Raw genomic sequence first — 26,329 nt, 5'->3', positions numbered from 1 at the left:
AACCGGCCTAATACGAAGGAAACATTCTTTAAGCTGTGTACCAGCTATCTACTGTACATAATCCCCACCAAGTTACCGTTCATTAAAAAGTTTATTTTTGGCTGGCGGTCTTCCTTATTGAAGTCCTCAACATCTGGTCCTGGAAAACCAAAGTCATCGGTAACATTCTGCCCTCAATGACGTAGCGCCACCATAAACCAAGTCCACACCCCAAGCCTGTACTTTCACCTTCATGGGGTTGGAATCAGGATTTCTGTCTCTACATCACACTGCTCTAAGATTAGTTGGCAAAAGCCTGCCGGCAGATTCTCAACACATGGCTTAAAATAAATATAAAGTGAACAAACCCTTTATAAGGTTGTCCATGTCCAACCCTGGTGTGCACAAAGGTAGGATTTGGCTCAGCTTTTACGTTCCAGTGGTCATTATGAGACCGAAAGTATGTGAATCGGATACTTATCGGTAAGTGATAACCGCTGGGACCGGCAAATGGAGGGGAATCTGTATGATTTGTATATGAAGACTTCACCAGGAGTGGACAATGTCTTTTACTTTTCTGAAACCTGTCCTTTCTGCAATTTGACTACAACTCAAAAATCCATCTGGTATAATGCAACATCAAGTACAAGATAGGCCTCATTCAGTTATTTTCATGTACAAGAAAAACAGACGGCATTTCATCAGTGTTTTTTGTTCAGGTTTTCAGCAGAGTATCATCAGAGTCTGGTCAGAGTTTCATCAGTTTTTCTCAGATGAGAAGAAAACAAAAGTTTACCCACCGTATCCTATTTATTAGTCTGTGAAAATGTTTTTTCCAAGGATCCACTATAGATTTTCACTGCAGAGTTTGATCCAACACCTGAATCAATAGCGGACATTTCTCCATAATGTTGTACAGACCTCGTTCCGCAAAAACTGAAGGACATGTGAACAAACGCCATAGACTATCATAGGTGTGAGTGCTATCTGGGAAAAACACATATGGCACTCGAAATCGAAAAACTGGAGTGTGAATGAGCCCTAAGGGATATAGGGAGATCTACAACTACTTTGTATCATTTTCCATAATTCATATTATAAGTCGGCTGACCACTTGATACAAGGTAGTTATAGAATTTTTACAAAAGCTGATTGGAAAAAAAAGGAAGCTTCTGACAGCAATGAGAATGAAAACCATCTACAAAACACTCTCACTCCCTGTAATTAAATTTTAGTTAGCTGACTTTAAAGCTATGTTCACACGCTGCATCTGAAACCACCAACATTCCTGTGCTGCTGCAGTTTGTCCACTGCCCGGCCGGTTGTAATGGCTCCACAGTTTTGCAGGTAAAAAAGGGATTTCTTTGCAAGATAAACTGATTGTGCAGGAAAATTGTGGAAAGACCGCAGTGGTACAGGGCTGTTGTGGTTTTCAGCTGCAGCATGACCGACGCGTGTGAACACAGCCTTATAGGAAATCACAGATGCCATCCAGATGAAACCAAAATACATTTCTATAACAGTGGAGCCCAGTGGAAAGACTGACAGAATCCAGCCTCAATTTGTACCCCCTCCCCCCCATAAAAAAAAGCATACATTCCTTGCACCAGATTTCTTATGCATTTTCAACCCTCATTACATAGTTTTGAAAAAAATGTATAGAATAGTGATCAGGGCTAAGGGGAGTCAGAAAGTGCTCAAGGGTTATAAATGGTGTTTGCCACAATTTGGGCGCAAATACTATCCTACGATAAGAGAAAAGCATTCGGCATGTATCAAGAAGCACCAATTCTCTCACACCTTTGCCACAACGGTAAATTCGGCACATCTTCTCCCCGATATCACTAGGTTATTACGTTTTGACAGTATTAATAAATCCATCCTAGAATAATCTGCTGACAACCGACAACTAAGTCACTTACCTGTCCACACAGAAGAATTCGAGATGTCACCTGTGGAAAAATGAATATACACACAAGGAACCCCAGAATCCACCTCGGGGAGAGAGTCACATGATAAGGGGAGATGTGCTCCCTGCAGAAGGTCCCAGCAGGCGTCCTGTAGAACCTTACAAAACCCCCGACATGGGACTGGAGGTGACACTAAGGAGGAGGATGGGTTACACCTTGGAAGCAGTAGCAAACAGAAAAACCTCTCCAGGTAACGGTGACAATGAGATTTAAGAAGCCCCTCCCAATCATGCAAAGCCGCCTGAATTTCCAGCACACTGGTATGATTCAAATAATTTGGTAGCATAAAAGTTTTGATTCCCAATTTGTGGCACAAAGGCAGGTTGTCGGGGACAGGCAAGCAATGAGCGTCTGATGGAGTCAAGTTGGGTGAATGAAAAGCAGTCTCTGCGAGATTATTTCTAAAAGCTGTAGAGGTAGAAGCTTTAGTGCTGGTTAGTAAATCATGATCAGAAGAATTGACATTATGATGTCCCTCTGAATATACTACATGTGTATTAGGAGCATGAATTTGGTCAGCAGTGGCAGCTATCCCAGAATGTTTACGGAGGCCAATTCTCTCATCAGACTGATTTATATCAGTGGTATTGTTATGTATATTATTTTTCTTATGTAACTCTGACGAATTTATCACATAATGGGATAGGCCACTGGCAGGAGAGCTGGTTATATTCATCGGAACCGCAGTGCGCATGCTGCCCATGTGCGAGTCCAGTGAGGGGGAATGCAGTGATGATCCGTCTAATTCCAAGCTGAGCAATGACTCTAATTGGTCTCCCGTTTGGCTGGGTCCCGAAAAAGACTTTTTGGATGACTCTGTAGCCAAAGATTCCAATGCTGCATACACTGGAAAAGGAGAAATACCTGGTAATGTAAGATTTCTTGCACTGATGTTGAAAGTCTGATTGCTGGAACTGGAAAGTTGACTGTACGTGAGAGTCTCAGTGTTGTTCTCTTCATTCTGCCCAGAAGCAGGCAGACCAACGGTGCCTGTCTCATTTAGCTGGACACTCGGGACAGTCACATTGGTCATCTCTTCTGTAGGATCAGTAGAATTCTGAATATCATTTTCAGGTTTTTCTAACCAAACGCTCATAATGCTTTGAATATTTTTAGCAACATTTAGGATTTCAGCACCCACACCAGCAATATTCTCCTTATCCGAGTTCTGAGCAGTTGAAGTTTCAGCCACGGTGGTGGGTTCATCCTTAGAGGTTTGGGTCGGAATCTCAATATCATAAACAATATTGGACTCTTGCTGAATAATGCTGAATAATAACGGCTCATCTGGAGGCTTTCTCAGAGTAGATTCTGTCACTGGCTGATGATTTTTTAAGAAGTCTGTTGAGGTCTTGGTGGCAGTCTGCGTTGTTGTGGTCAGTGTACTCGGATTTGTTCTTGCAGCTGTTTGGGTGATGGTCCCAATAGATGGAGGAGGTTTGCTCTCTGCAAGTAAGGATGCTGGAGCTATAGGCAGTGATGATGATGAGGAGGATGGAGGTGTGAGGTCAGGTAGCACTGTAGAAGATGACCTCTGCTCTGCTGAGGTCTTGGTGGAAATCGGCGTTGGGGTGGTCAGTGTGGTCCGATTTGATGCAGCTGCTTGGGTCAAGGTATCATTAGCTAAAGGAGATATGCTCTCTGCAGATGAAGATGCTGGAGCTGTAGACTGTGACAATGAAGAAGCAGAAGGTGTGACTTCAGGTATCAATGTAGACAAGAAGTTCTTATCTATATTCCTAGGAAAGGGCTTCTGGTCTGTTGATGTTATTTCTTGTGGAAGGCTTTTTTCTTCAGTTGCTGATGCGTTAGATGGAAGATGAGCTTCAGATGTATACAGAGCTTCCGGACTGGTGGTAGGAAATGTGGTAGTTGTAGTTGGCTTTGCTCCCCAATTAAACCAGTTAAACATCTGTGCTTGGGATGGTCCAGGTAAGGTCAACATCAGGACAGCAACCACGGGCCAGACCCGTGCCAGAGCCATGGCAGTCAGGCTCCGATACCTTTCAGAAACTTTTGCCCGTTCACATTGATTTGTCCTCTACAGCGTGCAAACTACACATTACCCTTCAAACAAGAAGCAGAACTAGCAGAGGTGTGGCTCCAGAAATTCTAAACCAAGCCTCCTTATCTGACTCCAGCCCTTCACCGAGTGTGGAAAAGCTGAAACAACTGCACAGATCTTTACAATTGACCTCACTCTTGACAGAAATTACGGAAGAAAAAAAAAAGTCAACAAAAGGCATATTGTTACTTGCCAAACCATGGAGATAGTATGCATGCGGACATAAGGAGAATCCCTGTACTGTGCACAGATAATAGACCTGAAAGAGCTGTATGTTTAGCAAATCTCCGGAAAGAAATACTCTGATGAGAAGAACATAGTAGTAACTAGTGCATATAGGATGCTTCAAGCTACACGTGCCGCCAACTAATGTTACCAAACACACAATGCAAGTTACTAATACTCTGACATTCCCAGCAGTTACAAATCTCTTCCAAATTAGAAATATGGTGGATCTAAAGTAAAAGTTAATAGCAAGCGGAGGGAGGTAGCAAGCGGGTCAAAGGTCTCTTCTGCTCTGTTGCTCACAAATCTCAAGCTGTGCCCTCAGCTATTTCAGCAAGGAAAGGAGAACGCATATAGGCTATTAATTGCCCACTTCACTAGTCACATTCAAGGTCTAGTTTTACAACCTTCCATAAGGCCATGTTCACACATGATTCAGCATTTGGTCAGCATGTTACATCAGTATTTGTAAGCCAAAATTGGGAGTGGGATAATCAGATAAAGAGTATGGAATACACATGTGCACCACTTCTAGATTTTTTTTACCCACTCCTGGTTTTGGCTTACAAATACTGATGTAAAATACTGACCAAATACTGAATGTGTGCACAGGGCATGAGGCCAAGTTTATACCTACGGTATTTAGTCAGTATTTACATCAGTATTTGTAAGCCAAAATCAGGAGAGGAACAATCAGAGGAAAAGTATAATAGAAACATATGCACCACTTCTGCATTTATCACCCACTCCTGATTTTGGCTTACAAATATGGCCGGCTTCACACTTGCGAGTTTTACGGACGTAAGAGCGCAGAAACTACGTCCGTAAAACTCGCAAAAAATACGGCACAATTATTCTCTATGCCCCTGCTCCTACCTGCCGTATTTTACTGATCAGTATTATACGGCTGTCTACGGCCGTACAAAATCGCAGCATGCTGCGTTTGTCACCGTACTGCGCAAGAAATACGCCAATGAAAGTCTATGGAAGCGTGAAAAATACGGATTTCACACGGACAAGCAGTGTGACTTGCGAGAAATACGCAGCGCTGTTAGAGAGAAAAGCCGGTAATTCAGTGCGCTGTACAGTAAAATCACACTGACAGCTTACAGTCCAATAGGTAGAATAAATGTGTACACATAGAATAGGTATATATATATATATATATATATATATGTCAGTGAGACACATATATGTATATATATTACTATTTATTCCAGCGCTATACAGCTTGAAAGCCGGTAATTCAATTACCGGCTTTTTCTTTCTCCTTCCTAAAACCCGACATGATTTGAGACATGGTTTACATACAGTAAACCATGTCTTCTCTCCATTTTTTTTGCAGATTCCACACTACTAATGTCAGTAGTGTGTATCTGCAAAATTTGGCCGTTCTAGCTCTTAAAATAAAGGGTTAAATGGCGGAAAAAATTGGCGTGGGCTCCCGCGCAATTTTCTCCGCCAGAGTAGTAAAGCCAGTGACTGAGGGCAGATATTAATAGCCTGGAGAGGGTCCATGGTTATTGCCCCCCCCCTGGCTAAAAATATCTGCCCCCAGCCACCCCAGAAAAGGCACATCTGGAAGATGCGCCTATTCTGGCACTTGGCCACTCTCTTCCCATTCCCGTGTAGCGGTGGGATATGGGGTAATGAAGGGTTAATGCCACCTTGCTATTGTAAGGTGACATTAAGCCTAATTAATAATGGAGAGGCGTCAATTATGACACCTATCCATTATTAATCCAATTGAATGAAAGGGTTAAATAAAACACAAACACATTATTTAAAATTATTTTAATGAAATAAAAACAATGGTTGTTGGAGTATTTTATTCTACGCCCAATCCAATCACTGAAGACCCTCGTTCTGTGAAAGAAAAAACATAATAAACCAACAATATACTTACCCTCCGCAGATCTGTAACGTCCAACGATGTAAATCCTTCTGAAGGGGTTAAAACATTTTGCAGCAAGGAGCTTTGCTAATGCAGGCTGCTCCTTGCTGCAAAACCCCGGGGAATGAGTCTAAATATAGATCAATGAGCTATATTTAGCTTCATTTGCGGTGAGGCGCCCTCTGCTGGATGTTCATAGATCGTGGGAAATTTCCTAGAAAGCTCCCAGGCTAAATATTAATATATATACATATATGTGTCTAATGATATATATAGACAGTATATATATTTTTTTTTTTCTTTTTGGGACACATGGATCATTTCTATAGCGGTATGTTGGTTTTGCAAGCCTGCGAGAAAACCACGCAGTACGGATGCCATACGGATTACATACGGAGGATGCCATGCGCAAAAAACGCTGACACACCCTGCCTACGGAGGAGCTACGGACCACTATTTTCGGGACATTTCAGCGTATTACGGCCGTAATATACGGACCGTATTTTCATACGCTGAGTGTGAAGCCGGCCTATGGATGTAAAATACTGACCAAAAACTGAATGTGTGAATGTGGTCCAAAGATTGTAAAGGGAAAAAAATGAAACCTTTGCTTTGATAGAACACTGAATTTCAGATTAAATGTTGCATTGTATTAGTCGCCGTATAGACAGATCCAAACATTTGGCTTCCAACTCCTGTCATTCACAATATCCTTTTACAGAACTGGGCATGAAATGAGACAGCCTGAAACTCCCACAGCATTAGATAAGACTCCTGCCGGAGTTCATACTTTGCCTCTCTTTATTATTTTTTGTCAGAGTCAGTGTTACCTGCTTCCCCCTTTTGAGATTTGTAATGAAAGTTTGGGAAAACTTGCCTATACAAGACTAGAACAAATGATAGGAATTCCCAGTGTTTGTTCTTGTTTTTAAGGTTTGACTAAAGGCCAATAAAATAAGAAAGATGACTACAAAAGGTTGGCACCTGAGAATCGGTGAGATAACTTAATAGCAGTGATGGGCGAACCCAAACGTTAAAGTTTGGGGTCCGTACCGGACACCTAGAGTCTGCACAAGCTCAGAACACTGACTTCTCACGGAAGTCCGTGTTACTGTTCAGGTTCGGCTGCCCAAACAAAGCTTGAGAAAAGCTGCAGCGTAGCCATTCAACAAACTTTTCTGGTGTGGGCACTTCCGACCCCATCACGTCCATGCTAAGTATTAGCATGGCTGTGATTGGCTGGTACAGCATGTTAAAAAAAATGAAAATAAAAAAAAAATAATAAAGAAATGCCTTGGGTTCCCACAATTTTTAATAACAAGCACAGGTAAAGCATACAACTGCAGGCTGCAGTCCCCAGCTGTTTGCTTTATCTTGGCTGGTTATCAGAAATAGAGGGACCCCCACACCATTTAAAAAAAAAATATTTAAAGAAAGAAATCATAAAAAAAAACGGTGTGGTGTCCCCCCATTTTTGATAAACATCCAAGGTAAAGAAGACAGCTGGAGGCTGGTATTCCCAGGCTGAGAAGGTCCATGGATATTTGGCACTCCCAAACCTAAAAATAGCAGCCTACAGACGCCCGAGAAAAGGGGAATCCAATTCTGACGCTTTGAGCGGCTCTTCACGCTTTCATTAGTGCATTGGCAAGTGGGGTAATATTTGGGGATGATGTCAGCTGTGTAATGTCTGCTGACATCAAGCTCAGAGGTTAGTAATGGGGCGACATCTATCAAGCACCTCCATTACTATCCCGGTAATTGAATGGTTAAAAAAAACAGAACAAAAATAATTTATGCGAATAAAGCCTTGTTCTAAGAAATTCTTTATTTGAAAAAACAAAAAAACTCCAACAATTTCCCTCTTTACCCCATTTATTAAAAAAATAAATAAAACAAAAAATAATATTCCACAGGGTCCGCCGCAATACATAAAATGGACGTCCAAAGATGATCCGAGTCTTTTTCATTCAGTCTGTGGAGCCCCATTCAGAGAATGCAGCTCCATAGACTGGAGCAGCAGCCTCTGCCAGGTCTCGCGCTGCGCTCTGTGAGACCCGGCTGCTGTGACTGCTCGTTAGTTTGGCAACCCCTATGAGAACCATCCGCTGTTAACTGAGGTGACCTTACTGATGTTGCCCCAGTTCGCAGCAGCCAGGTCTCAAAGAACACAGCGCGAAACCTGGCTGAGGCTGCTACGCCAGTCTATGAAGCTGCGATCTCTGAACGAGAGCTCCATGGACTGGAGGAAGAAGACTTGGATCGTCGTGGGACGTCCATAATATGGATTTCAGCAGACCCTGTGGATTATTATATATATATTTTTAATAAATGGGATAAAGAAGGAAATTGTTAAGGAATTTTTTTTTCAAATAAAGATTGTTTTTGGGTGTGTTTTCTTCTCTTTTTACTTACTGGGTTAGTAATGGGGGTGTCAGAGATGTCTCTTGATTTCTAACCCGTGGGCTTAATTTCAGCTGTGTAATATCCACTGACATCAACACCACAATCCCATTACTTCGATTGCCACTGAGCTAGGGCAATTGGGAAAGGCTGAGGATAAGCACCAGAATTGGCATATCTAATGAATGCACCATTTCGGGGGCAGCTGAGAGCTGGTATTATTAGGCTGGGAAGGGCCCAATATCCATGGCCCTTCCCAGCCCCCAGTTGTCTGCTGTTCTTTAGCCGGTTATAAAAAAAAAAAGGGGGACCCCAGGTTGTTTTTTAGGATTCCCCCATTTTAATTAACTAGTAAAGGCAAAGCAGACAGCTTGGGGTTGATATCAATAGGCTAGGAAAGTCCACAGACATTGGCCCCTTCCCGAATAATAAGATCAGATCACAGCTCTCTGCTTTCTCTTGGCTGGTTCTTAATAATAGGGGTGACCGCACATCGTTTTTTTTTTCATTTATTAGTAATAAATGAACGAAAAAAACAGTATGAGTACCACCTATTTTTAATAACCAGCTAAGGGAAAGCAGACAGCTGTGGACTGATATTAATAGGCTGGAAATGTTCATGGTTATCGGGCCATTCCCAACCTACAAATTTCAGCCTGCAGTCGCTACAGATATTTGGTGCGCCAATTCTGACGGTTAGCCTCAGCTCTTCCAGACTGCCCTGAAGTGGTGGCAATCGGAGAAATTGTTTTTGGGGTTTGTAACGGAGAGGTGTCAGACACTTCCATTGCTAACCCAGTAATAAAAATAAACACAGAAAAAAAGATTTGAATAAAAACTCCCCGACACTAGCCCTCATTCACCAAAATATCAATAAAATGATTCCACCAAGTAATCCACGTCCATCGTCTTCTTTTTTCTCCGGCTCCTGTGGATAGCAGTATAGCTACCGCTATGCACAGGCACCAGCTGGTGAATACTCATCATCAGTGTTACCTGCTCCCGCTGCTTTCGGTGAGAGCAGGAGATGTTGATAATTGTAGTAGTGATCGACTGGCGGTAACCTTGTCGCTGCTGGTTCACACGCTGACCTCTTCGTGACAGCATGGCAACTCACAGCGGTCTGCGATAACATCATCAGCTGTGACCGGTGGTGAATTCAGTAAAGGTACCATCACATTTAGCGACGTTGCAGCGATCTAGACAACGATCCCGATCGCTGCAGCGTCGCTGTGTGGTCGCTGGAGAGCTGTCACACAGACAACTCTCCAGCGACCAACTATGCGAAGTCCCCTGGTAACCAGGGTAAACATCGAGTTACTAAGCGCAGGGCCGCGCTTAGTAACCCGATGTTTACCCTGGTTACCAGCGTAAACGTAAAAAACAAACAAACACTACATACTTACATTCCGGTGTCTATCCTCCGGCGCTGTGCTTCTCTGCACTGACTGTGAGCGCCAGCCGGAAAGCACAGCGGTGACGTCACCGCTGTGCTCTGCTTTCCGGCCGGCGCTTACACAGTGCAGAGAAGCACAGCACCGGGGGACAGACACCGGAATGTAAGTATGTAGTGTTTGTTTGTTTTTACGTTTACGCTGGTAACCAGGGTAAACATCGGGTTACTAAGCGCGGCCCTGTGCTTAGTAACCCAATGTTTACCCTGGTTACCAGTGAAGACATCGCTGAATCGGCGTCACACACGCCGATTCAGCGATGTCTGCGGGAGATCCAGCGACGAAATAAAGTTCTGGACTTTCTTCTCCGACCAACGATGTCACAGCAGGATCCTGATCGCTGCTGCCTGTCAAACTCAACGATATCGCTAGCCAGGACGCTGCAACGTCACAGATCGCTAGCGATATCATTCAGTGTGAAGGTACCTTTAGGTCATCGCTGGTCGAAGCCGCTCTCTCCCACACTGTCACACAGAGGACAGTGTGGGAAAGACTGGCTGTTCGGGCCCCTCATTCGAATAGGGTTCGGGTTTGAAGATCAAGTTCGGGTACCCAAACCAAACTTTTTTATAAAGTCCAGCCAAACCCGACAGACCCGCCCATCCCTACTTGATAGCAGTAAAACTGCATTCACATCAGTGGTCACACTACAGCTGAAAATCACAACAGCCCTGGGCCACTGCAGCCTTTCCAATGTTTCCCTGATCAGTAAGGCTGGTTTCACATTTGCGGACGAGGGCTTTGCGGAGGACTGCGTAGTTCCTCAGTTAAGCCCCGCCCACTGTCGCACCTCTTCCTTCAGCTCTGCCTACATCTGCATGTGTCCTGTGTACCCTATCTTTAACATTGGGTACGCAGGCCATGCAGATGTATGCTGATGCCTCACATGCGTCGTCTTGACGCTGCGCTGACCTGCGTCAAACGTTACATGTTAGCAGAGGCATCCGCTTGCATCCATATGGCCTGCGTGCCCAATATTAAAGATAGGGTATGCAGACATAGGCGGAGCTGAATGAAGAGGTGCGGCAGTGGGTGGGGCTTCACGGAGGAAGAAGGCTGCCGTCTGCAGCCCTGCCGAATGCTAGCGTGAAGCTAGCCTAACTTAATTTTGTAGGGAAACATCAGTTTTATTTGCAAGATCACACAGAGGTTTGAAATGGCCCTGAGATTTGGCAGGTGAAACAGCTGTTTCCTTGCAAACTAAAGTGACTGTGTACGGAAACAATGGAAAGACTGCAGAGGCACAAAGTATGAACACGGGATGTGAACACAGCCTAAGCGCTCTTTCAGACTTCAGTGTGTCCAGTACATGAAGCGACAGTTTTCATATGTACCGGACACACTTACACACATAGACCCATTTACCGTAATTGAATCGGTCTGTGCACATGTGAGTGTGTTTCCATGGATCGTGTGACCGTGGGTAAACATGCTGACATGTTCATTTTTTAACAGAAGCATGGGCTGCAAAATGTCCAGCACATGTGCACACTGATGACACATGGGTGACATCCGTGTGTCGCGTACCGGCCCTTGGAAATCAGAGGGACAGTTGGCAAAATTTCTCAAGGTGAACTCACTGAGCTGAATTGCACACAGCAAACCGGCATCACTAACCATAGAGGTCTGAAGGACCTCTATGGTTACTATCCTGACGCATCGCTGACCCCCGATCATGTGACGTGGGTCGGCGATGCACGTATTTCCGGCGGCGCGGCCAGAAGCGGTAGTTAAATGACGCTGTCAGCGTTTGACAGCGGCACTTAACTAGTTAATAGCGGCAGATGGATCGCGATTCCACTAGCCACTATTGCGCGCACATGTCAGCTGTCACTGCCGGAGCCCACATCAAAGCAGGGGATCTGACCTCGGACGTACTATCCCGTCCGAGGTCAGAAAGGGGTTAAATAAAAAAGGAAACATGTGTTTTGATTTAATTTCAAATAAAGGGCTTTATATTGCTGTGTGTTTATTTACAATATAATAATAGGATTAGTAATGGATAGGTGTCTTATAGACGCTAATAATAATAATACCTCTCCATTACTAAGCTGTGGACTTGATGTCACCAGATAATACAGAGGGGACATCAACCCCACTTGCCACTGCTACAGGACAAGTGGGAAGAGTTGGCAAGAGAGCAAGAATTGGGCCCATGGGCAATTAATAGATGTGCCTTTTCTGGGTGGCTGCAAGCTGCTATTTTTAGGCTGGGGGGCAATATCCATGGCCCCTTACCACTCTGTGAATACCAGTCTGCAGCTGTCTGCTTTAGCTTGGATGGTTGTTAAAAATGGGGGGGACCCACTCAGTTTTTTTAAAGTTATTTATTACTATTCTTGATAACCAACCTTGCTAAAGATGACAGCTGAAGGTTGCAGCCCACAGCTGTCAGTTTTGCCTGGCTGGTTTTCAAAAATACAGGTGAACCCCAAGTAGCATAATGCATAACACACTGCGGGGCCAGGATTCAGTAGCTGGGTGGCCGCACTGCCCGCACAGGCGCAGTCTGCAACCCAGCAGGTGAGGTCAGACGGCCAATGCTCAATGCGCCTGCCCCAGGCAGAAGAGAACAGCGCAGGCGCCGGATTTCAGAGAGAAAAAAAAGCGCTGAGGGGCGGCGACCAGCGCCCCAGAAGATATGACTGACGGCAGTTGGGCGCTTCAAAGAGGGGGGTTCAGAACTGCCTCCAGGTCTAAAGAAAGGTATTTGGGCAAAATTATAAATACTTTTATTTTAGGAATAACAGCAACAAAAACTAAAAGAGCCACCTTGGTAGAATGCAGCTTTACTGCTGCACAAGGTGGCTCTTTTAGTTTATAACGGCTGGAGGGGGTGACAGTGGCCCTTTAATATTTTATATCTTGACTAATTTTTTATTTATAGCTTGCAAATTATGTCTGGAAATGCATGAGAAGGTACTAAAATTCGGCAAAAGTTTTGAAGTTAGCTTGTGTTCAGTTATACACTTAAGAGACAGGTGGAAGTGATAAAGACTGGGTAGAATGATGCAGAATATGTTGGTGCTATTTAAGTGGTCATGTATGATGTTATGTTAGCAAATGTGATAATTTAAAGGGGTTGTTTGAATACACTGCTCCCCTACCTCCTGACTTCCTGCGTACTGTGGGGCGATGCACTCCTGCTTTATAGCGGTTAAAATCAGCGGCACAGTCATGTCGCTAGTCTAATCTGTGCACTCTCTGACGCTGCGGAATCAGAGGGGCACAGAGGTACTGAAGCTAACCGGATCCATCCAGCTTCAAAGAAGTACCTTCCAGTCTCAGTGAAAACAGCTTATGAGCACTTTGCTCCTTGCCTAGGAGACTGGCCACTTCTGCAGTGGTGGCCTGTAACTTAATTTACTTGTTACTAAAAATAGAATTGTTCGCAGTTTGTTGCCCAAGTTGCTAATCTTTACAAGCACTTTGCAATTTTACCCATTTATAGTGAAGAATTTTAAGGATATAGGCCATCAATGTTAAAGTCCAGGACAACCCTTCTAAACGTTGGGATGACCCCATTAACATTTTTCAGCTTTTTCACCTTTGAATTGCAAATATTTAATAGGTTAGCATTATTGATCAGGCAGAAAAACAAACAAACTACATTTTATTTTACAGCCCTGCCATGCTGAAAAAGAAAGTATATATAGATCTTCCATACACAGATTATGTGTGATGACTGGTAATGTGCTTTAATTACAGCCCCGTCAGGATATGGGATGTAATGGCAAAACCTTAATACGGAAGAAACAGAACAATTGGGAAGGTGTATGTAAAAGGAAACGGGAAAACAATTTCTTTTACTTTACATAATTGCCTTGAATGTATTCGCATTGCGTTATCCTTAGAGGAACTGAAAGCGGATATCCTCAGCACAAGCCGATGGCTGCTGTCAGGAGAACTTTATGATCATGTCAAGCAGTCACTTAGGACATGGGTATCCCCACTGTTAGGGCTGAAATAGCAACTGGGAAACATGATTCTGAAAAATCCCACATGCCGTAACTGCTGAGACCCATTTCAGAATCTGCAATTCCTCTGGGCACTAAGAGATTCAAGTTTCATGGGAAAATAAACCACAAAGAAAATTATCCAGATGCTTTGGCAACTCCCAACATAACAGACACAGATTGCCCCATTGTCGCTGTAGCCTGTAATTGAAATTCCCAAGTTTTTACAAGTTCCCAGCTGACATTACTGGAGAAAAGAGCAGTGAAATGTCAGGATGTGTATAGACATTCGGATAAATCCCGGTTTCCAATAATTCATGTTTATCTTCCATCTAGATTAGGATATTTTACTACTGACGTATTCAGTAGAACTAGAAAAACTCAGCCGGGTGTCACATAGCGAATTTTAGATTGAGCTATAGGTTAAATTCCTGCCATGAGACATTTAGGTGATATACCGTATAATAAATGAACAGATCTGTGGGTTTATTATCCTAGCTTCAAATCTGGATACAATGTGGAAAGCTGACGTTTGAAAGTGTGATATTCCTATAAAGCATGACCGAGAGAGGAGAATTGCTGCAAAAAAAAAAAAAAAAACGACTCTTCTTTACAGCCTTGCATTGCATGGTCACACATTCATTTAAACCTACACCTGTGGATTTCCCACCCACAGTGGATGAGTCGAGTCACAAGGAATGTATTTCAAGTGAACGGGTCTCCAAAATATTCTCTAATCTACAGCATGCATGTCATATAGAAAGAAGAGCTGTGCCAATTGAAGTACAGTGTTGGGGAAAAAAAAGATTTATTTAAAATGTTATATTATTTCAACCCTTTACTTTTTGGTGTAAGGAACCCATGGGCGATTCTTATCAGTGATTGACAGTTATTTGTGTCAGCGCTCTCATAGAGGACGTACTATCAATCACTGAGTAGAACCACCCACAACTTAAAAAAAAAAAAATAATCAGTGTAATATACAATCTTCAACATTAAAATTGCAACACCAAGAAGGAAAAGTCATGGAATTATGGAAATCGCAGGATGGATAGACATGTTACTGTTATGCAAACAAAGAAAAAAATATAAACAACGCTTACAAAATATTATTGATTTATTCAGTATCTGAAATGAGCGCCACTTGCAGAAATCCACACAAATACACACCTTGTGTCATGATCCAGACCGGGTTTTGTGTTCCGTCTTTCTTTCCCGGTCTGATCATGTCAAGGGTTAACTTTTCTCTATCGTACTGGCTTCAGGGTGGCTATTTCTCTTCACTGCATCCTGCAGGCAATGTCAGTTATAGCTCTGCCTACGGCGTGATTTGCTGACTCTGTTACACCCCGACTTGTCCTACTGTTATTCCTGACTCGACCCGTGTCTGTTATACCCTGATCCCTGTCCTGTCTCTGTGTGCCCCTTTTGTGTCTGGACTTCTTGGTACGTGAACTGCTTTTGTCTCTTGTCTTTGGCATATCCGCTCTTGACCGTTACTGATCCTCTGGTTTGTCTCTGACCCAGAGTTTGCTCATTCCTTTTGTACTGCGCTACAGTCTTGGATTTGACACAGCTTGTTTTACTTTCCTGCTGCCACCTGGCGGTAGCTTCGCTCCCGCATGGCAGGTCTGCTTTATCTGTGTGCATGACCTCTCTCCACTTTATCGCCACCTAGCGGCGCTAGCTTCTACCTGCATTGCAGCTCCGTGATACCTTGGATGCCATCAATAAGGTCATTAATAGTTGTCTGAGGAATGTTCTGCCACTTGGGCAACTTCTATTGCAATTGCCAACCAAGGACATCAAAGATACACTATGGGAGAAAAGTCGGAGACAAAGCAGGCCATGGTAGCACGTTTAGGCCATGCAGGCAGCTCACAGTAGCATAAGCAACATGTAGCCTGGCATTGCTGTGTTGAAAAACAGCTCCTGGGAATGACCTGAAGGGAAATTGGATATCTCATACGAAGTTTAGCAGTGTATACACTAGCCTTCAGAAGGCATTTGTACAACATTGAGCTATGAGAAAGATGTCCAGCAATAGGTGTTTCACTGACCTCATGCAACTGCTCTCAAAGGCTATCATGGTACAGAACAAGACAGCAATGGAGGTCTATTCTCTTCACAGAGGAGTCCTGGATAGAAGAGACAGCTTGGTGTGGAGACCACACGGGCAATACCATGAAGAGGCGTACATGAAGGAATGTCACACTAGTTATGTGCCAGGAATTATGGTGTGGGGTGGCATTATGTATTGTATCCTATACAGATCCCCCTAACCAGTGGTATGGCCATTTCTCAAAAGAGTCCAAGGAATCATCTTTTAACAACACCAGGCCACATGTTTATACTACCATGAGCAGTCTGTGTGACTTAAAAATGCCAACATGGCCTGCACCGTCTCCAGACTTGTCTCCCATTGAGCACATCTGGGAAGTCATTGGTCGGCAACTGTAAGGAGAGCTGCCGGCAGATCTTGATGATTTGTCCAAGTGCATTCAGAGTGACAGAACATTCCTCAGACAACCATTAATACACAATTTGACTGTTATCAATTACCGTAGTTTAAGTGTGGCATTTTCTGCCAGAGGTGCTCAGGTGACACAGAATAAATAAAGGTGTTTTGAAAATTTGGCTTCCATTTTTTTTGTAATCACTAATTAAATTAACATGTCTATCCTGTGAGCTCCTTAATTCCACAACTACTTCTTCTTTGGATGTTAAAGAATGCATATACAGCACAGACCAAACGTTTGGACACACCTTCTCATTTAAAGATTTTTCTGTATTTTCATGACTATGAATATTGTAAATTCACACTGAAAGCATCAAAACTATGAATTAACACATGTGGAATTATATACTTTACAAAAAAAAGTGTGAAACAACTGAAAATATGTCTTATATTCTAGGTTCTTCAAAGTAGCCACTTTTTGCTTTGATGACTGCTTTGCACACTCTTGGCAAGCTCAAGAGAATGCCAAGAGTGTGCAAAGCAGTCATCAAAGCAAAAGGTGGCTACTTTGAAGAATCTAGAATATAAGACAACAAAAAAGTGTGAAACAACTGAAAATATGTCTTATATTCTAGATTCTTCAAAGTAGCCACCTTTTGCTTTGATGACTGCTTTGCACACTCTTGGCATTCTCTTGATGAGCTTGCCAAGAGTGTGCAAAGCAGTCATCAAAGCAAAAAGTGGCTACTTTGAAGAACCTAGAATATAAGACATATTTTCAGTTGTTTCACACTTTTTTGTTAAGTATATAATTCCACATGTGTTAATTCATAGTTTTGATGCTTTCAGTGTGAATGCACAATTTTCATAGTCATGAAAATACAGAAAAATCTTTAAATGAGAAGGTGTGTCCAAACTTTTGGTCTGTACCGTACCTACATACATAATACATACTGCGCAGTTTCGCAGCTCGCTTCTTCCGGGACTGAGTGGCGGTTCGTGGGGCCATCATACAGTGTGGAGGTCTGTGGGATGCATCATGCAGTGTGGGGGGCTGTGGGATGCATCATACAGTGTGGGGGCTGTGGGATCCATCATACAGTGTGGGGGGCTGTGGGATGTGTTAAAAAAGGCAATTCAGTACCACAATGGACATAGCGGTCAGAGCACATACAGTGATCAGACAATAACCCAAAATCATAGAACGAGCTCTGAGACGTGGGAACTCTGCAGACCGCAATCCCTAATCCTCTCCAAACAACACTAGAGGCAGCCGTGGATTGCGCCTAACACTGCCTATGTAACTCGGCACAGCCTGAGAAACTAACTAGCCTGAAGATAGAAAATAAGCCTACCTTGCCTCAGAGAAATACCCCAAAGGAAAAGGCAGCCCCCCACATATAATGACTGTGAGTTAAGATGAAAAGACAAACGTAGAGATGAAATAGATTCAGCAAAGTGAGGCCCGACTTTCTTAACAGAGCGAGGATAGAAAAGGTAACTTTGCGGTCTACACAAAACCCTAAAGAAAACCACGCAAAGGGGGCAAAAAGACCCTCCGTACCGAACTAACGGCACGGAGGTACACCCTTTGCGTCCCAGAGCTTCCAGCAACAAATTAGACAAGCTGGACAGAAAAAATAGCAAACAAATAGCAAAGAAGACTTAGCTATGCAGAGCAGCAGGCCACAGGAAAGATCCAGGGAAAAGCAAGTCCAACACTGGAACATTGACAGGAAGCCAGGATCAAAGCATTAGGTGGAGTTAAGTAGAGAAGCACCTAACGACCTCACCAGATCACCTGAGGGAGGAAACTCAGAAGCCGCAGTACCACTTCCCTCCACCAACAGAAGCTCACAGAGAGAATCAGCCGAAGTACCACTTGTGACCACAGGAGGGAGCTCTGCCACAGAATTCACAACAGTACCCCCCCCTTGAGGAGGGGTCACCGAACCCTCACCAGAGCCCCCAGGCCGACCAGGATGAGCCACATGAAAGGCACGAACAAGATCGGAAGCATGGACATCAGAGGCAAAAACCCAGGAATTATCTTCCTGAGCATAACCCTTCCATTTAACCAGATACTGGAGTTTCCGTCTAGAAACACGAGAATCCAAAATCTTCTCCACAATATACTCCAATTCCCCCTCCACCAAAACCGGGGCAGGAGGATCAACAGATGGAACCATAGGTGCCACGTATCTCCGCAACAATGACCTATGGAATACGTTATGTATGGAAAAAGAATCTGGAAGGGTCAGACGAAAAGACACAGGATTAAGAACCTCAGAAATCCCATACGGACCAATGAAACGAGGTTTAAACTTAGGAGAGGAAACCTTCATAGGAATATGACGAGAAGATAACCAAACCAGATCCCCAACACGAAGTCGGGGACCCACACGGCGTCTGCGATTAGCGAAACGTTGAGCCTTCTCCTGAGACAAGGTCAAATTGTCCACTACATGAGTCCAAATCTGCTGCAACCTGTCCACCACAGCATCCACACCAGGACAGTCCGAAGACTCAACCTATCCTGAAGAGAAACGAGGATGGAACCCAGAATTGCAGAAAAATGGCGAAACCAAGGTAGCCGAGCTGGCCCGATTATTAAGGGCGAACTCAGCCAAAGGCAAAAAGGACACCCAGTCATCCTGATCGGCAGAAACAAAGCATCTCAGATATGTTTCCAAGGTCTGATTGGTTCGTTCGGTCTGGCCATTAGTCTGAGGATGGAAAGCCGAGGAAAAAGACAAGTCAATGCCCATCCTACCACAAAAGGCTCGCCAAAACCTTGAAACAAACTGGGAACCTCTGTCAGAAACGATATTCTCTGGAATGCCATGTAAACGAACCACATGCTGGAAGAACAATGGCACCAAATCAGAGGAGGAAGGCAATTTAGACAAGGGTACCAGATGGACCATGTTAGAAAAGCGATCACAGACCACCCAAATGACTGACATCTTTTGAGAAACGGGAAGATCAGAAATAAAATCCATAGAGATATGTGTCCAAGGCCTCTTCGGGACCGGCAAGGGCAAAAGCAACCCACTGGCACGAGAACAGCAGGGCTTAGCCCGAGCACAAATCCCACAGGACTGCACAAAAGCACGCACATCCCGCGACAGAGACGGCCACCAAAAGGATCTAGCCACTAACTCTCTGGTACCAAAGATTCCAGGATGACCAGCCAACACCGAACAATGAACCTCAGAGATAACTTTATTCGTCCACCTATCAGGGACAAACAGTCTCTCCGCTGGACAACGATCAGGTTTATTAGCCTGAAATTTTTGCAGCACCCGCCGCAAATCAGGGGAGATGGCAGACACAATTACTCCTTCCTTGAGGATACCCGCCGGCTCAGACAAACCCGGAGAGTCGGCCACAAAACTCCTAGACAGAGCATCCGCCTTCACATTTTTAGAGCCCGGAAGGTACGAAATCACAAAGTCAAAACGGGCAAAAAACAGCGACCAATGAGCCTGTCTAGGATTCAACCGCTTAGCAGACTCAAGATAAGTCAAGTTCTTATGATCAGTCAATACCACCACGCGATGCTTAGCTCCTTCAAGCCAATGACGCCACTCCTCGAATGCCCACTTCATGGCCAGCAACTCTCGGTTGCCCACATCATAATTTCGCTCAGCAAGCGAAAACTTCCTGGAAAAAAAAGCGCATGGTTTCATCACTGAGCAATCAGAAGCTCTCTGCGACAAAACAGCCCCTGCTCCAATCTCAGAAGCATCAACCTCGACCTGGAACGGAAGCGAAACATCTGGTTGACACAACACAGGGGCAGAAGAAAAACGACGCTTCAACTCTTGAAAAGCTTCCACAGCAGCAGAAGACCAATTGACCAAATCAGCACCCTTCTTGGTCAAATCGGTCAATGGTTTGGCAATATTAGAAAAATTGCAGATGAAGCGACGATAAAAATTAGCAAAGCCCAGGAACTTTTGCAGACTTTTCAGAGATGTCGGCTGAGTCCAATCATGGATGGCTTGGACCTTAACAGGATCCATCTCGATAGTAGAAGGGGAAAAGATGAACCCCAAAAATGAAACCTTCTGCACACCAAAGAGACACTTTGATCCCTTCACAAACATAGAATTAGCACGCAGGACCTGAAAAACTGTTCTGACCTGCTTCACATGAGACTCCCAATCATCCGAGAAGATCAAAATGTCATCCAAGTACACAATCAGGAATTTATCCAGGTACTCTCGGAAGATGTCATGCATAAAGGACTGAAACACTGATGGAGCATTGGCAAGTCCGAATGGCATCACTAGATACTCAAAATGACCCTCGGGCGTATTAAATGCAGTTTTCCATTCATCTCCTCGCCTGATACGCACCAGATTATACGCACCACGAAGATCTATCTTGGTGAACCAACTAGCCCCCTTAATCCGAGCAAACAAATCAGATAACAATGGCAAGGGGTACTGAAATTTAACCGTGATCTTATTTAGAAGGCGGTAATCTATACAAGGTCTCAGCGAACCATCCTTCTTGGCTACAAAAAAGAACCCTGCTCCTAATGGTGACGATGACGGGTGAATATGCCCCTTCTCCAGGGACTCCTTCACATAACTGCGCATAGCGGCGTGCTCAGGCACGGACAAATTAAACAGTCGACCTTTTGGGAATTTACTACCAGGAATCAAATTGATAGCACAATCACAATCCCTATGCGGAGGTAGGGCATCGGACTTGGGCTCATCAAATACATCCCGGTAATCAGACAAGAACTCTGGAACCTCAGAAGGGGTGGATGACGAAATTGACAGAAATGGAACATCACCATGTACCCCCTGACAACCCCAGCTGGACACCGACATGGATTTCCAATCTAATAGTGGATTATGGGCTTGTAGCCATGGCAACCCCAACACGACCACATCATGCAGATTATGCAACACCAGAAAGCGAATAACCTCCTGATGTGCAGGAGCCATGCACATGGTCAGCTGGGTCCAGTATTGAGGCTTATTCTTGGCCAAAGGCGTGGCATCAATTCCTCTCAATGGAATAGGACACTGCAAGGGCTCTAAGAGAAACCCACAACGCCATGACAGAATACGATGACAAAGAACAGATCAAGGTAACGGACAGAAGGAATTTTGACTGTACTGTACCAATGGTGGCAGACCTAGCGAACCGCTTAGTGCGCTTAGGACAATCAGAGATAGCATGAGTGGAATCACCACAGTAGAAACACAGCCCATTCAGACGTCTGTGTTCTTGCAGTTCAACTCTGGTCAAAGTCCTATCGCACTGCATAGGCTCAGGTTTAAGCTCAGGTAATACCGCCAAATGGTGCACAGATTTACGCTCACGCAAGCGTCGACCGATCTGAATGGCCAAAGACATAGACTCATTCAAACCAGCAGGCATAGGAAATTCCAACATGACATCCTTAAGGGCTTCAGAGAGACCCTTTCTGAACATAGCTGCCAGCGCAGATTCATTCCATTGAGTGAGCACGGACCACTTTCTAAATTTCTGACAATATACCTCTATCTCATCCTGACCCTGACAAAGAGCCAGCAAATTTTTCTCTGCCTGATCCACTGAATTAGGTTCATCGTACAGCAATCCGAGCGCCAGGAAAAACGCATCGATATTACTCAATGCAGGATCTCCTGGCGCAAGAGAAAACGCCCAGTCCTGAGGGTCGCCGCGCAAAAAAGAAATAACAATCAAAACCTGTTGAACTGGATCACCAGAGGAGCGAGGTTTCAAGGCCAGAAATAATTTACAATTATTTTTGAAACTCAGAAACTTAGTTCTATCTCCAAAAAACAAATCAGGAATAGGAATTCTTGGTTCTAACATAGATTTCTGATCAATAGTGTCTTGAATCTTTTGTACTCTTGCCGAGAGCTGATCCACAAATGAAGACAGACTTCTAATGTCCATCGCTACACCTGTGTACTGAACCACCCAAATATCTAGGAGAAAAAAAAGGCAAAACACAGTGCAAAGAAAAAAAAATGGTCTCAGAATTTCTTTTTTCCTTCTATTGAGAATCATTAGTACTTTTGGCTTCCTGTACTGTTATGAAAGGCAATTCAGTACTACAATGGACATAACGGTCAGAGCACATACAGTGATCTGACAATAACCCAAAATCATAGAACGAGCTCTGAGACGTGGGAACTCTGCAGACCGCAATCCCTAATCCTCTCCAAACAACACTAGAGGCAGCCGTGGATTGCGCCTAACGCTACCTATGCAACTCGGCACAGCCTGAGAAACTAACTAGCCTGAAGATAGAAAATAAGCCTACCTTGCCTCAGAGAAATACCCCAAAGGAAAAGGCAGCCCCCCACATATAATGACTGAGTTAAGATGAAAAGACAAACGTAAAGATGAAATAGATTCAGCAAAGTGAGGCCCGACTTTCTTAACAGAGCGAGGATAGAAAAGGTAACTTTGCGGTCTACACAAAACCCTAAAGAAAACCACGCAAAGGGGGCAAAAAGACCCTCCGTACCGAACTAACGGCACGGAGGTACACCCTTTGCGTCCCAGAGCTTCCAGCAACAAATTAGACAAGCTGGACAGAAAAAATAGCAAACAAATAGCAAAGAAGACTTAGCTATGCAGAGCAGCAGGCCACAGGAATGATCCAGGGAAAAGCAAGTCCAACACTGGAACATTGACAGGAAGCCAGGATCAAAGCATTAGGTGGAGTTAAGTAAAGAAGCACCTAACGACCTCACCAGATCACCTGAGGGAGGAAACTCAGAAGCTGCAGTACCACTTCCCTCCACCAACAGAAGCTCACAGAGAGAATCAGCCGAAGTACCACTTGTGACCACAGGAGGGAGCTCTGCCACAGAATTCACAACAGGGATGCATCATACAGTGTGGGGGGCGGAGAGATGCATCATACAGTATGGGGGCTGTGGGATCCATCATACAGTGTGGGGGGCTGTGGGATCCATCAGTGTTGGGAGCTGAGGGATGCATCATACAGTGTGGGGGCTGTGGGATCCATCATACAGTATGGGGGCTGTGGGATCCATCATACAGTGTGGGGGGCTGTGGGATCCATCAGTGTTGGGAGCTGAGGGATGCATCATACAGTGTGGGGGACTGTGGGATCCATCATACACTGTGGGAGGCCGTGGGATCCATCAGTGTTGGGAGCTGAGGGATGCATCATACAGTGTGGGGGACTGTGGGATCCATCATACACTGTGGGAGGCCGTGGGATCCATCAGTGTGGGGGGCTGTGGGATCCATCATACACTGTGGGGGGGCTGTGGGATCCATCAAACAGTATGGGTGGACTGTGGGATGCATCATACAGTATGGGGGGACTGTGGGATGCATCATACAGTGTGGGGGGCTGAGGGATGAATCATACAGTGTGGAGGGCTGTGGGATCCATCAGTGTTGGGAGCTGAGGGATGCATCATACAGTGTGGGGGATTGTGGGATCCATCAAACAGTATGGGTGGACTGTGGGATCCATCACACAGTGTGGGGGGCTGTGGGATCCATCATACAGTATAGGGGGCTGTGGGATCCATCATACAGTGTGGGGGGCTGTGGGATCCATCATACAGTGTGGGTGGCTGTGGAATTCATCAGTGTGCTGGGCTGTGGGATCCATCACACAGTGTGGGGGGCTGTGGGATCCATCATACAGTGTGGGGGACTGTGGGATCCATCATACAGCATGAGGGGACTGTGGGATCCATCATACAGTATGGGGGGACTGTGGGATGCATCATACAGTTTGGGGGGACTGTGGGATGCATCATACAGTATGGGGGAGTGTGGGCTGCATCATACAATGTGGGGGTCTGTGGGGCCATTATACTGTATTGGAGTTGTGATGGCATCTTACTATGTGGAATCATCATACTGTGGGGGTCACTGTGAGGGTTGCATCTTTTTGTGTGGAGAGTATCATACTGTGGGAGGTCTCTGTTGGGTCCTCATAATGTGTGTAAAGGAAACGTGAGTACATCATACAGTGTTGGGGGCTGTGGAAGCATCATACTTTGCTGGAGACACTCTGGGGTCATCATGCGTGTCAGTGGGGGTTTCATACTTTTGTGAGGACGGTGCATTTTTTTTAATCAGATACATTTTTGTTTTTCTAATGAACATTAACTGAAGAAAAACAAAAACAAACCCTCCTTCCTGACCTTTACCTGTTAAACCCACCCTCACCCAACTTCCCCTTACACATATAGTACAATAAAATCTTGAAATCAAAGAAAGTGTGAAAAAACAATCTGCTCGACATGCATAGCAAAACCAAGTTTCAAGTTGGAATTACAGACTTCAGATGCTATCACACATGGAAAATCACACGATTGTTCATGTACATACACTGCTATGGGGACCACAGTTTATCAAAATACATTCCTCTATTTCCTTTAAGATGTTTTCCAATAGGATAAGAGAATTCACCAGTTTAATTTATTTCCTTCAAGGCAAAGGGCTCCCATAGATCCAATATTTAGCAATCGGTTTTCTGGCTACGTAAAGTAGGCAAGCGATGGAAATTTAGCTTACTCCTCCACATAGCCCTATATGCCAACTCAATTAGATTCAATACCACTACCCAGAAGGTAAGTAATTGCGGACAGATCCAAAGCTTAGGCAGTATTCCGGCCTTCTCCCCAGAACAGTGGGCACAGTTAGAGTCCGTTCTGATGCCTGCTTTAAACAGTGCGGGGTGCATTTTTTTTATCTCATACTATATAGGGGCTATAAAAGGTTTATTGCTGTGGGTAGAAATAAGGGGCTTCAATAGGGGCACAAATCCTGTATACGTGCAGCAATACAAACCCATCTACTGCACTTGTCTTTAAAAGTTGGGAGGTATGCCCTTCCGTGACTGAGCCTGCCTATGAGCCATCATGACCCCATCTACTCCGCTGAATAATCTTTTTTTTTTTTGTCGTTGGGAGAGTGGCAATTAGTACTTTTGCTTGGGGACCGCATGATTTCTAGGTATGTTCCAATCCAGATCCTTGGATAGTCACCACATGTTATATATATATATATTTTTTTTTTTTTTTAAACTATGGTAAGATGAATATGAACTTGACACAACTTTATAGAGTTGACAAAAGTCTCAGCCAAGCAAGCCATGGTGTATGCTGGAAGCAAACAATTGCTATAAGCCATTGATGACATTTTGACGCCAGTCATTCCTCTTATCGATCATGTAAGGGGGCTCTCTCACCACTGACAACACCTTTCCTATAAGCACCATCACAATAATCAGCTAGTTGTTGTAAGGCTTTCTCTTGGTTGGAATGTCACAGACACCCTGACCCTTTATCTACAGTGATGACTGCAGAGGAAATGTAGTATTACGTGATGGCAATTGGTCCATGCAAGTCCGCCAGCGTGGTTGCCCCTATTCCTTAGGGATCTCCTAACTATAATGTCCATATACACCAACAGATGCTTTGTTCATTTTTCACAGCATAAACATAAACATACAGACTTAGACATAATGTAAAAAGATTAACTTCACATTTTTTTGTTATCCATTTCCAAATATTGCCTGTCAACAGCATCAACAGACTAAAGAGCACAAGAGAGAATATGCCGACTTGCAGTACATTAATGGGGTCTTTCTTCTGGGACCACACAGAATGTAGTAAAAAATCATGTACAGCAGTCGGCATTTAGTGCATTTTTGGCAAAAGAGATAACACTGTCAACACTGTGAGACCTTTGTTTCCAGATGCTGAGCTCCTACATACAACATACCACACAAAACAATTAAAAAAAAAGATCATGAAATTAGCACAAAGGTGGACAATCGCTCAGTAGATGACTGTGGGATTGTACTAAACAAACATCACATTGTATTACAATTATGTGTTCTTACCGGAACTGTCTAGTACCCAATACATTGTCTGCCGAGCAGCAC

At 44.2% G+C, this 26,329-nt stretch overlaps 1 protein-coding gene across 3 annotated transcripts in view; it reads right to left on the bottom strand.

Moving 5' to 3' along the window:
- COL18A1 (collagen type XVIII alpha 1 chain) overlaps positions 1–26,329 on the bottom strand; it is a 234,024-nt gene that overhangs the window by 114,479 nt on the left and 93,216 nt on the right. The window contains exon 1 of one of the 3 annotated variants that reach the window (XM_069733251.1): positions 2,814–4,032. The exons of 1 other annotated variant lie outside the window; for it this stretch is intronic. In XM_069733251.1, the coding sequence (XP_069589352.1) occupies positions 2,814–3,933 (1,120 nt within the window). In that variant the 5' untranslated portion in view covers positions 3,934–4,032. Of the gene's footprint in view, positions 1–1,901; positions 2,709–2,813; positions 4,033–26,329 lie in introns of those variants that run through there. One more of the 3 variants, XM_069733252.1, reaches the window with a different exon arrangement.

The sequence above is a fragment of the Ranitomeya imitator genome, chromosome 7 (genome assembly GCF_032444005.1).
Source record: "Ranitomeya imitator isolate aRanImi1 chromosome 7, aRanImi1.pri, whole genome shotgun sequence".
Taxonomy (NCBI): domain Eukaryota; kingdom Metazoa; phylum Chordata; class Amphibia; order Anura; family Dendrobatidae; genus Ranitomeya; species Ranitomeya imitator.
Note: the sequence above shows the minus strand (reverse complement) of the source record. Positions and strands in the feature narration are given on the sequence as shown.